Source organism: Delphinapterus leucas, chromosome 16 (assembly GCF_059928025.1).
Source record: "Delphinapterus leucas isolate spDelLeu-1000000601 "Yukka" chromosome 16, BTC_Dleu_Yukka2, whole genome shotgun sequence".
Taxonomy (NCBI): Eukaryota; Metazoa; Chordata; class Mammalia; order Artiodactyla; family Monodontidae; genus Delphinapterus; species Delphinapterus leucas.
This window is the reverse complement of record NC_143144.1, coordinates 55,968,267-55,981,686: the sequence shown is the minus strand read 5'-3', so window position 1 is coordinate 55,981,686 and position 13,420 is coordinate 55,968,267. Positions and strand designations below refer to the sequence as shown.

General features: G+C 42.5%; 1 protein-coding gene across 1 annotated transcript in view; it reads right to left on the bottom strand.

Moving 5' to 3' along the window:
- DNTT (DNA nucleotidylexotransferase) overlaps positions 1-12,750 on the bottom strand; it is a 36,873-nt gene extending 24,123 nt beyond the window's left edge. The window contains exons 1-2 of the mRNA XM_022569537.3: positions 12,063-12,750; positions 42-216 (exon numbers count right to left, since the gene is read on the bottom strand). Of these exons, the coding sequence (XP_022425245.2) occupies positions 42-216; positions 12,063-12,265 (378 nt within the window). The 5' untranslated portion in view covers positions 12,266-12,750. The remainder of the gene's footprint in view (positions 1-41; positions 217-12,062) is intronic.
- Between the last annotated feature and the right edge of the window lie 670 nt (positions 12,751-13,420).

Here is a 13,420-nt window from a genome sequence, read left to right as displayed (position 1 = left end):
ATCAAGCAAAAGGCAATGAAAATCACATTCGTGACACTTACAACAAGCTGGTGTTTTCCTGTAATCTCCACCGGTTTTCCTGCTCCCATACTTTCTATCAGCCAGGAGACGTCGAGGAGTTCTAGCTGTGAGCTGGCTCTTATGTTCTGTACCTGAAGCCAGTCAAGAACCTCTGAACCAGAGTTGTTTTCTGCCACAATGTGGGTGACAGAATCACTGCAGAATGCAAGACAAAGTTACCAGCTGAAGGGACTTTTGAAATGAGAAGCTCTCCTCTTTCCCTGAGGCGTTTCAGAGCATTCCATCTGATGGAGAAAGATGCACAGTAGACCTGACCATAGGCACAGAGAACCTAGAACTCCATGCAAGGGAATTCTACTTAAATTAGTGTAACAACAGTGGTCTATGTTACATATCAGATGCAAGAAAAATTAAGAAAACATTAGTAAGATTGTGGTGTCAATGGAAAACCAAGGTCCAGAGAGGATGGAGGATAAAACCGTTCTTAAATTAGCACCTTGCACTCTGCTTGTGGCTTTGATGTGCCACTTCGTTTTTATTTATAGAAGGCTTTAACCCAGTGCCTTTCAAACTTATTTGTGACCCACAGTTAGAAACACATTTTATATCATCACCCAAAATATAGATGTAGATGTCGATATGCTTATAACATCCCACTAAATTGATCTCACAACCCATTAATAGGAGGTGACCAGCCTTTGAGAAATATTGTTTTACATGTTTTGTGGGGTTTTTTTTGCGGTACACGGGCCTCTCACTGTTGTGGCCTCTCCCGTTGCGGAGCACAGGCTCCGGACGCGCAGGGTCAGTGGCCACGGCTCACGGGCCCAGCCGCTCCGCGGCATGTAGGGATCTTCCCGGACCGGGGCACGAACCCGTGTCCCCTGCATCGGCAGGCGGACTCTCAACCACTGCACCACCAGGGAAGCCCCTGTTTTACATGTTTTTCAAAGTACAACCCTGTGACGTAAGACCCTGTATCTTTTCCCTAGTAAGTACTGAGCACTTACAATGTTTCAGCACTGTCCAAGTACTTTACATACATTATCTGATTTAATACTCATATAGCTCCTCAAGTAAATGTCATACTAGTCACACTTCAAAAATGAGGAAACTGAAGAACAGAGAGGTTAAGAACATCCTGAAGGTCACACAGCTGGTAAATGATATTTATCATTTTTGACTGTCTTTTCTGGGTCAAGTATGTTATTTCTAGTTTTTAAGAAGTCTCCACAGTCAGCATTATATCATTGGAACTAATAATTTTTAAGGCTCCTTCAGTTCAAGTAGTCTATGAATCTGGGAAATAACAAGAGCAAATAGTGTACTTAGGCATCTAAGAGAAAAAAATCAATTTTCTCTTCTTTTTCCCACTTCTCTTGCTTGACTTCTTCTTTCTCCTTCTCCTTTTCTTGACTGACTCTTGGATTCATTGGGTATTTTTTGGTTCACTGTTATATGCACAGCCCTAGGTTTCTTGTGGTGGTGATGGGTACCGAAGAAGAAAAGAGAAGTCTCTGGGCATCAGTATCTTATGTTAACAGTATGTTATGATAAGACACAAGATATGGACAGGATCTGCAGATGGTACACAGAGAGGGAAAAGAATTTGGTGTGGGCTGGGAGAGGTGGATGGCTTTGTGGAAAAGCAGGATTTGTGCCCTGTCTGGGTGGATGTGAGGGATAAGGTACCTGGTAGGCAGAACTTTTGGTCGTCCTGGAAGAAAAGGTTCAGAGGAAAGGAAGGAGAATGGCCTGTACTGGAGTGAAGAATTCATGTTGGGAAGTAGCTGTAGATGTGGCTGAGTACCACATTACAGAGGGTCTTGGAAGCCTGGCTGAAGAAGTTAGATCTTGTTTTCTGGGATTATGGAGCCACTGAAGGCTTTTGTGAGCAGGACATGGATAGCGTTGTCATGTTATTTTAAAAGACTAATCTGTTACACACAATGATTTGGAAGGGGGAGTCATGGGTTGGGGAAAGGTGGGGAGCTACTTAGGAAGATGAATCACTGGACCAGATATAAGATGACTTAAACCCCACTCTGGTTCCTATAGCTCTAGAAAGGAAGGCAAAGAAGACATATGATGGACAGCTGGCATCGCCTATGAAAGATGGTGTGGAGAATAGACTCAGATATGACTCCAGCATATCTATCACACTCAAGTATTATCACTTTTGGTAGAAATAGGGATTTAGGAAGTTGCATCTGTTTGGGGGAAGGGGTGGGGGAGTGGAATTGAAGTTTATTTCAGGCATGCTGCATTGGAAGGATGGCTGGAGATCCAAATGAAAATAGCTGGCTGACAGTTGGGATCTGAGGCTGGCACTGGGAGAGAGGTGAGGGCTGGAGATCAGAGCTGAGACCATCTGGATGGCAGGATGTGCAGCAGGCCCAGGCAGAAATAAGTCAGGGTAAAACAACCTTTTACAGGGGATGAGGGAAGACGGCTAGCTGCTTCCCTATTCCAGATCCATACAATTCCAAAGATTATTTATGGTAAACTTCTTGAAAGATTGTTTATGTCAAGACTTGAACAACAAAAGAATTAACAGGGCTACATAGTAATTATTATTCCTTCTATATTTCTGCCCTTTGAAGGGAAATTTTACTATTACATTATTTATTATACTAGTTATTCTTATTATTATAAATAGGGTTTTGTCTGAACCTCAAAGGGAGCAGGGTGTGCTGAGGAGGCGCTCTGGGGCTCAGTGTCCAAATTTAGACCCCCACCATCCACTCTTGTACCACCATCCCCCAGTGGGGATATGTGAGCTCACCCTATTGGATGAGGACCACGTTCATCTCTTACTGAATTCATATAAGCGTATTTGTGAATATAGGCTATACATCATATGAAGGAAGACTCTGATTTAGACTTCCAACCCCTGCTCATTAAGCAACTAGCAAACAAAACAAAACAACAACGACAGCAATAAAGCACATACAAAAACAAAAAATCAAACATTCACATTGTGCTATTCAGAGTTCAGTACTGTTTGTCACTCGTTCCCACAAAGGAAGAGCTCGAAAGTCAGCATTAGGAACTTTGACATCACCACACTACAGTCACATCTCAGAGATATTGCAGGTTCGGCGCCAGACCACCACAATAAAGCGTTTGTTCACTTTCTGTTCTGAGCCCTTAGCGGATAGTATTACCAAGAAGGGTCACCCCCTCTAGAGTGTTCTGCTGCCAGTGTCTTACTGCTGTGTTGTGGCAGCCCTTTGCTGATACAGTGGTTTCCTCTCCGCCCTGAAGACTCCAGTATTGAAAAGACTAATAATATTTGAATATTACCATGTACCAGAACCATGGTAGGCACATTTCATACGCTACCTCATTTAATTGTCAATAACACTATGAGGTAGGTATGATTATCCCCATCTAAAAATAAGAAAAGAGAGCTTTTGAGAGACATTGAAAATTCACCCAGCTAATAATTGGTGGAGCTGAAATTTGATCTGAGGTCTGTTTTAATCTAAAATCTGTGTACTGGGGGACTTCCCTGGTGGTCCAATGGTTAAGACCCCATGCTTCCACTGCATGGGGTGCTGGTTCGATCCTTGGTAGGGGAACTAAGATCTTGTGTGGCACAGCCAAAAAAATAAAATAGAATAAAACCTGTGTGCTAGACCACACTGAGCTGTCCCTCTGTGACTTTGTGCTTAATTCCATGGCTCTGGCGAGAGCTATTCCTTTTCTCAAAAGGAATACCATCAGGATGAGTATCACCACCACCACCACCACCATCATGATCACGATGAAGATTCTCTCCGAAGTGCAGAAATAGAGGTGGACTGACACTTCCTACATAACACTGTTAGACACTCTCTCCCTGCTGCTGCCACATAGGATTCATGTTTCGATGTTTTATGTCCAGTATAATATGGGCTACAATAAGGACTGTCCCAGAAAGTCTGAAAGAACAGTTGCTATGGCTACACACCAGGTTGGAGTAGTCACAGAGGGGCTGTCAGGCTCCCTGAGCTCTGGGTTTTGCCTAAACTTCGGAGGGAGATAGATGTGCTCAGGAGGAACCCCCGGGGCTCCTCTTCCAAATTCAGGTCCTTCACCATCCACACTTACCACCCCCTGTTCCTCCACACCATCTCTCAGCTAGGGTATCTCTGGACTCAGCCCTGCCTCTAACAGACATTCTGAATGCCTAGGGATGTGGGGGAAGGGTGCTGTAAAACAATCAACAAACAATTAAATACTGGTATACACGAGAGAAAAAGACTAGAGAGAAACATTCCAGACAATCAGCAAGAATAACAAAAACTACGCGCATGCACGCACACACACACGCACACACTCACACACACACACACACACACACACACACACACACACACACACGGATATATTCTTACTCAATCTGCCCAAGAGTCTTATGAGGTGGGGAATAAAATTTCAAATGAGAAAACCAAGCCTACAGAGGTTACATGAAGCCCAGGTGTTCATGACTCGAGCGATCTCTTAACGTTCTGCTAGACTGTGGTTAGACCCCTGTGCGAGGTTTTGTTTGTTTTAAGCATTTTTCTATATTTTCCCATTTTCTGTCATGAACCATCTTTCATCACTTTTCCACTTAAAGGTATAAATACACATGCATGTCATTTTCAAGGGCAAATCAACCTGGGATTGGGGCTGAGATGGCTGTTTGGGGCTGGCCCCAAAGACCTGGGCTTTCTTCTTTCTTCAGCGAGCCTCAGGCAGCCATCTTCAATCTCTTCTAAAGACCCCAAGGCAGTGCTGAGATGGCTGTTCCTGAAATATCAGTGGATTCCATTCTTTAACTGCATCCAGTTTCTTAGCCATGACCAATTAATAGTGCCTTGGAGTAGGTTTGGGAGGCTGTGAACCAATTACAGGAATCCTGAACTCGGATTTGTCCTTCAGCTTCCCACAGGGAAAACCATGCAGGGTCCTGTTCCTCAACTGGTGCTGAACTGAAATGTGCTTGACTTGATGCTTGGCATCGCTAAGGGCAGGGACAGTGTTATAATCTGCCTGATTATAATCTGCATGGTTATAATCATGCCTGGCGCCCAGCTCATGGCCAGATTCATAGCAATGGTCAATAGAGAGCCCACTAGTAGAATGAATTGATTAATCTATAGCTCTAAAGGAAAGTTTCTAAAATTCTAGTGTCTACTAGAGACACACAGGAAGGTGGACTAAAATTCAGATGCATGAGCCTTATTACCAGAGATTCAGATTCAGTAAATCTCACCTAGGGCCCAGAAATATGGATTTTGACAACTCCCTTGGTGATTCTGACATAGTCAGTTCTAGTTATCTTGTTGGTGCACAACCAACAATCCGCAAATATAATGGCTTTGAAAAGGAACAGTTTTGTTACGTCTCGCAATTTTGTGGGTCAGGAATTTAGGCAGCTCAGCTGGGCCATCCTTCTGTTGCATATACAGCTGATGGAGGTACTGGTGTTCCACACAGCATGCGTGTCTGGCACCTTGGCGAGGGTGGCTGGGAGGTTGGGCTCAGCAGCATCGATCAGCCTGAGCACCTTTAAGTGGCCTCTCTCAGGGGGAACTCAAACTTCTTACCTGAGGCTCTGGGGTCCAAGGAACAGCAGAAGCCTCAGGGCCTTTTATGACCTAGCCCCCAAAGCCACATAGTGTCACTTCTGCTGTACCCTATCGGGTACACCAGCCCCACCCCCACCCCCAATGCAAGGAAAGGGAAAATAGTCCCTGTCAGTCCGTGGGGGCCACCATATTTCAAAACCACCTCACAGCCCAAGAACTCCACCTTGTGGAACGGAGCTATAGAGAAAGATCGCTCTTTACCTGCCCCAGCTTAGATCTGATCCCCATGCTGGACTTGCTGCTTAATTACAGCAATGTTTTCCCACATGGTACTCATTTCTCTGCAGGCACATGAGATAATTTTAAGGAGTACATAACTGAACATTTTAAAAGTTTATATGTTTATTAAATCTATATGTTTAAATTATGTATATCAGACCCATGGTTTTTATGATTATTATTCCTTAAGATAGGGCTAAATTGCAATGATTCCGTTTAGGGGCAATTAAAAGAAACACATTAGGTATATAATAATCCATATGGTAAAAGATATTATAAGAATCATGAATGTGGCCCTCGGATGTCCAGAAAGCTCTAAACTGAAAGATTAACTCACAAATCTCAGTTCCGATTTTTTTTCTCAGATACCAGTATCCCTGATCTTTCTGTCTTTCTTTTCCCAGTTGGTCCTGCCTCTTGATACAATTAGAAAAACTCTCCATGAGGAAAGAGGCAGCCATCCTTCTTTGCCAGGAGCCAGACTGACACCCCAAGCTGTCCTCATGGATGGTCACCTGCTTTTTTCTTTGTCTTTAAAACTCTTTTCTTTCCCTGGGGAGGGTATTCTTTTTTTTTTTTTTTTAAATTAAAGTATAGCTGATTTACAGTATTGTGTTAGTTTCAGGTGTACAGCAGTGATTCAGATATTTTTTTCAGATTATATTCTATTATAGGTTATTACAAGATATTGAATATAATTCCCTGTGCTATACAGTAAATCCTTGTTGCTTACCTATTTTATGTATAGTAGTTTGTATCTGTTAATTTCTTAATTCTTTCCATCTGACATAGGACTTATTTTATAAACAATAACTTTAAATAGTTATTTATAGTTGAGCAGAGACATTCACAGTTTAAAAATATCCTCTTGCAAATTTCCCTAGCAACCGATCTGTTTCAGAATCCCTGACACCGAAAAATCAAGGTAGTTTTATTTGGTTTTATCGCACATTCTTACTAGCACCAGTAAAGCCAAGTTTCTATTCCAGTCCTTGATATACTTAAGACTGAGAGGGTCTTGCCTTGAGTTTTTGACCCACAGTAAATGAGACTGTGAACATTTTCTTTTTTTTTTTTTTTTTGAGGTACGCGGGCCTCTCACTGTTGTGGCCTCTTCTGCCGCAGAGCACAGGCTCTGGATGCGCAGGCCCAGCGGCCATGGCTCACGGGCCCAGCCGCTCCACGGCATGTGGGATCTTCCCGGACTGGGGCACGAACCCGTGTCCCCTGCATCAGCAGGCGGACTCTCAACCACTGCGCCACCAGGGAAGCCCAACATTTTCATTTTTAAAGTCCACAAATTTTGAAATATAAAGCACTTTGGACCAGAGCAGGACTAATTTTTACACTGCATACTCTTGAACTCAGAAAAATAAAGTCTTCATTACTTTGCTGATTACAAAGGTAATACAGGTGCGTTGTAGAAAAAAAAAATTTAGTGACAAAAATTACTCTTGGTAATCATAAGTTCCTTTGGTTGGCTTCATATTCACCAGATAAATCGTTCTTTGAGCAAATATTTCCTGAAGCCTACTCTGGGTAAGAAAATTGTCAAGGGTATGAAGATGAGGTCTACACAATGGCCCAGGTGACGCCCTTGCCTTTGTGGAGTCAGGGACGGGCAACTGGGTGAGATGAGGAACAAACCCAAGTGGAAGAGCCGGGGCCCATCCCTAGGCCATGGGTCACACCTGTGTCCACGGAGGAAGTTTATTCTTCTAGGAAGGCTTCCAGGGGCCTTAGGTCTTAGATGCAGAGAGGTGCAGGGAGGAGCCATTCAAGGTTGGGGGAGAAAGAGTGAGAAAAACCCATAAAGAGAAACCAATGAAGATGTGTTTTGACATTGGACCCAGAAGAGGCCTAGAGGTGGACCAGTTCCACATCGTATTTTCTAGAGCAGGTAACAGCTCTTTCATCTGGTGTTCAGTTTATTTGGCAAACAATGACTTTTAATATTTTTATTTGAGATACCACAAATTTGAAGTGATCAGACATTGTCAAAGATAAACAGAGCTGGATACTACTGAAAGCAGTAAGAATAGATTTTATTCAGTAATAACTATTGCAATAGGGAAGAGGGTCCAGCATGAATGGAACTCAACTTCGAGCGAACAGAAGGCAGGAGACCTTGTAAAGGCTGGAGTGTGGGAAAGGCACCGAGAGGCATTAAGGGGGCTGGTCCTTGTGACCTGGCCACCTGGATTTGCTAATTGCTGCTTATTCAGAGGAGAAAACGTCTGGAATCTTTGTGACAGGAGGCAGTGGGGCAAGTTAGAGCAAGGGGCCCACTGAAGTTAGGCCTTTACCTTCCTGCAGAGACTGGGGGTGAGAATGATCTCCTTGGATGTTTGCTCTCAGGTCCTTGAGAAGACAGTTCTGGGTGGTTGGAAGATTTACATCTCAAAGGGGCAGAGAAAGGGTTTATACTGGCAAGGTTTCTAAAGTACCTGCTCTAAGAGGGGGTTCAGGGGTCTATCTGCCTATTGCCAGGTTTTGGCTGGAACAAACAGTAAACTCTCTGGTAATCTTGAACTTTCTCAGGCAGGCATTTTAAGGCGGGGCCAGGGGTACAATCCTAGGGACATGGCCTTAAGCTGCTAGAAGCCACGCTAGAGTTTAGTCAAGGAAAGAGTCTTTATCAATATTCAGGTGAAAAACCATGGATTTGACTACCAGGAAATTCTTTGAAGACAATAGTTTTGGGATAATGAGTGAGGCAGAAGCCACATTTCAAAAGTTATGTAGTGAATGGATGGAAACCAAAATGACACAAGAAGGCTCGAAGTGTTGGGTAGGAAAATGCTAATTTTAAAAAAAGAGGAAGACGAGTACATACTTGGAAAATACATTATGCTATCTTTTCATGCTAGGTGACAACAAAGGTGCAGTTCCTGACTCTCCTGTCTGATTTTAAACTCTTTGCTTGCAGGGTTCAAGTCTTCTACTATTTTTTGTCTCCAGAACCTGACACATATCGTGCAGAGTGGGTACTAACAGAACACTTTATATGTGATGCCATGATGGTATATCTTGCTTTCAGTAAAATCAGTGCCTTCCAAAGGTACCCTTGTAGACAAATTATGCAGGTCCAGGAAGGGCAAAAGTATCCTCTGATGGGTTTCTACAGCTTGAACAGTGGAACTCAGCAAGTGTTAATCTGCTGGGCGATGTAACCATGGAGATCCACCCTTCCTACCCAGCCCTTTCTTCCTCAGCATCAATGATTTAGGTCAAGACATAGATGGTAGGCTTAGCTAATATGTTCATAGAGGAGGGTTGATGCAGATAAAGTTTTAAAATAGCTCAAAGTACTGGAATCAAGGATAAAAGAAGAACATGACAAACACTAGATTCTGATCCTTCTCTATCTTGTCCCAGCTAGAGTAGCTCGAATATTATGAAGCCGCTCTAAAATTTAGGATGTTGGCCATGGAATAAAATTCAGAAACCTTTTTAATGAATGTGCACAAATGCCTCAAAGGACTTGACACCTCTCCTGATTTATATTTCAAGAACCAGCTTCCTATGGCACATGGAATAGCATGTCTTTTGCAATATAACATAAATATTAATGAAGTCCAATCCAAATATAAAGATACAGTGCACATATGCTAGAAATTTAAATAGTTCCAGATAGTTCTATGCATTCAGGTACACCATTTCTAAGCTGTGTGTTCAGGTCCATGTAAAGTAGGAATCAGATTTTTCCTCAAATTTAATCCTCCTGGCAGCCAAAGAATGTGTTAGAAACTATGGAGATTACTGTCTATTTTCAGAGCATTTTTAATTTTAGCTCCTCTTTCTCTGAATCCTATATATCAAAAGGAGAGATCTAGCTGTTCTTATTGAGAAGTATCCTTTCTTTTAAAAAACAACTTCCTTTATTTTCATTTTAAAAATATACGTTTATTGTAAAAACATTTGGAAAACACAGAGCATAAAAGCAGCCATAATGTCTCCCTACGACCTCCTCCGCCTACTACCTAGTCTCTCCCTACTACCCCTTTCCCTACGAAATAGACGATTTGATGGGTTTCCTTCCTTTCTTTGTTCTATTTATTTATGTCATTTGATCTAGTTCAGAGTGTGGAGAGAGAGCCCTCTCCTTAGGGATTTACTGTAAAGGTCAATGAATTCAGCTAAGTAACAAGAAAACAACCACACTTTACATTTGTATAACTGTTTTAATTTATCCAAGTATATTGACATCCATCATCACATGTGGTCTCACATCAGATAGACTAGACCATTTATCAAGAAACTAAGGTCAGAGAGAAGAGGGGGGTCTTGCCCCACATCACATGGCTGGGAAGGGTCAGAGCCAGAATTTGAGGTCTCTAGATTTCTTATCTAGAGATTTTCCCCTACAATAATTTCCATCGTCTTTTCCAGTTAAAGTCTATATAGCTATGTATGGAAATTCCGTTTGAGAGCTAGGACTTTTACTTCTTGTGGTTTATTTTTGTGCCATAAAACACATTTGTATTTAATGTGTCTTCTGAGCAGCCAGCCTGGGAACCTTGCCACCGTCATCTCACAGCAGCAGTTGGCTCACCGTGCGCCAGTTTCCTCTGTCGCCTGAGCAGCTGGGCTCGGTCCCTGGCAGCAAAGCTGCCTGTTGGGCTCTTGTCAAAAGAAGAAGCTTGCCTCCCAGCGTCTCTCCTAGTACCTGCCTCAGCTACCGTGTGCATATTCGTAGCTGTGCCTGTAACTAAACTAGTCAGCTCTTGCTGGAAGTGTGGACATTTCAACAGAGAGCTTTCTATGTAAGTGATGCCTTGACCATCTGGCTCTCACCTTCCTGTCTGGCCCTTGCCAAATTTCTTTACCGCAAAAAGCAGTTCCATATTTGCTAAGGCTTCTAGTTTCTACTTTTTCAGTTTCCTTTTTTTCAATTTCGGTTTTTAGCCACTTACCTATGTCGTCTTTCCCCCTCCTGATTCCAATATTTTATGTAAGTCTGTTAAATAAGGCAGACTCAACAATTGGATGACATCTATGATTTTGTGGAAGGGATGTTTCAATGAGATTTTGAGCTTAATATCCCAAATGAGATAGGGGTTAAAAACGAAAAAAGAGGCAGGAGTTGGGGGAAGGAGACCATGTAAAGAGAAATCGGGTGAGGGAGACCATGGGAAACTCAGGAATTTCTAAATGGGGCACTTCAGTAAAAAATAAATAAATAAAATGTTTCTATGAGATTGACTCTTCATATGAATTATGGGTATTGTGAAAATTATCATATCTGATTATTGACTTTTGACATATGTTTCTCTAGCAATCTGAAACTGACACTTCCTCAGGAAATGCTTGTCAGTTTTATTTTTTAACGTCAAAGACTATCTTCAAAGTAAAAATGTATTTTCACACAGAATTCTTATCGATTTTCCTGAAAAAAAAAATGCGGTCAAACTATTCCTTGGACAATCAAAGCCAGCCAATTGCATTAATTATCATTCTTTATTCATTACAAGCCCTCTGGCAATTCTGTTTGGAACTGTTTATGCCAAGGTTCTAATACCATTTGTGTCTGGATTTTGTTTTGTTTGAAACCAGTGAAGAGTTCACGTAACCGTTAGAAAAAGAGCAGGGCCAGTGCTGGGATGTGAGTGGGTTTGCTAGTGAGCCAGTTGAGGTGCCCCACGCGTCCAGCATCCCTCTCTCTACAAATCCCACTCAGACTGCTGCTTAGGAAAGCATGATCAAAGCCACATTTGGGTGCCTATGGTGAGCCAGCTAGTCACTCATCCTAGACCATCACAGACACTACCCACCTCAGCACAGTCAGATGCACAGCTCAAGGGCCAAGCAATCAAACCACTCTTTTTGCTTCCAAGCAGCTGACAGTTCTTGATTGAACTCAGTGGTGCTTTAGTTTAATTTGGTCAAGAACAAACTCGAATGGTTTCATCATTGAACTTCCCAACTAGGTTTCTGTTGATCATCCCTAGATACCTCATCTCATAATAGTGAAAGGCCAAAAAAAAAAAAAAATTACGTTATCTTTCGGTGCCAACTGGTTTCAATATAATTGCATCAAATCCCCACTCATCTTATTTCCCTTAACTGATTGCCTCAAGTTTGTTGTTTAATTTCATACCTGTTCTCCCAGTGGGAGAGTCACCTCTTCTGTAGGTGGAGGAAAACACGGGTTCCAAAGAAGCCCTGCTTATTCACAAACTGAAATCCGTGATGTCTTACCTGAGCTCATTTTCAACCCTGAATCCTTTCCTTCGAGCCAGCTCCATGAGGAAGGTTCTGCGGGTGGTTCCCATTTTCTTCTCCAAAATGAAGAGGACCAAATCTCCAAACTTGATGTCATAAGAAGGGGAGGCCATTGAGGTGCCCAGCTGCCTGGGTCTCTTCTTCCGAGGGCCTGAGGGGGCCACATGCAGCGGATCCATGGGAAGAGACTGCTGCTGCCTTTGGCTGTGCCAACAAGTGGTGTCTCCAGAAGTGAGGGAGAGCCTGCCCCTCCTTCATAAGGAGCCCTGATGTCATCTCACCATCTCACTGGGCTCTGCCCTGTTCATGACTTCCTGCTGAAGATCCATGGGGAATTGCCACCTCTGTTCATTTGTCCAGTACAGAGATGATAATGGAAATGGTAAATTAACTTTTGGGTTCCTATGCATAATCTCATCAGATCCTCAGAATAACCTTTTGAGGAAGGTAGGGAAGCATCATTTTTCCCATGTTATTAATTAATTAATTAATTAATCTATTTACTTATTATAAATTTCTTGAGACCCCTCTTGTCTTTATTTATTTATTTTTTAACATCTTTATTGGAGTATAATTGCTTTACAATGGTGTGTTAGTTTCTGCTTTACAACAAAGTGAATCAGCTATACATATACATATGTCCCCATAACTCTTCCCTCTCGCGTCTCCCTCCCTCCCTCCCTCCCTATCCCACCCCTCTAGGTGGTCACAAAGCACCAAGCTGATCTCCCTGTGCTATGCGGCTGCTTCCCACTAGATATCTATTTTACGTTTGGTAGTGTATATATGTCCATGCCACTCTCTCACTTCGTCCCAGCTTACCCTTCCCCCTCCCCATATCCTCAAGTCCCATTCTCTAGTAGGTCTGTATCTTTATTCCCGTCTTGCCCCTAGGTTCTTCATGACCATTTTTTTTTTTTAGATTCCATATATATGTGTTAGCATACAGTATTTGTTTTTCTCTTTCTGACTTACTTCACTCTGTATGACAGACTCTAGGTCCATCCACCTCACTACAAATAACTCAATTTCATTTCTTTTTATGGCTGAGTAATATTCCATTGTATATATGTGCCACATCTTCTTTATCCATTCATCTGTTGATGGACACTTAGGTTGCTTCCAGGTCCTGGCTATTGTAAATAGAGCTGCAATGAACATTGTGGTACATGACTCTTTTTGAATTATGGTTTTCTCAGTGTATATGCCCAGTAGTGGGATTGCTGGGTCGTACGGTAATTCTATTTGTAGTTTTTTAAGGAGCCTCCATACTGTTCTCCTTAGTGGCTGTATCAATTTACATTCCCACCAACAGTGCAAGAGGGTTCCCTTGT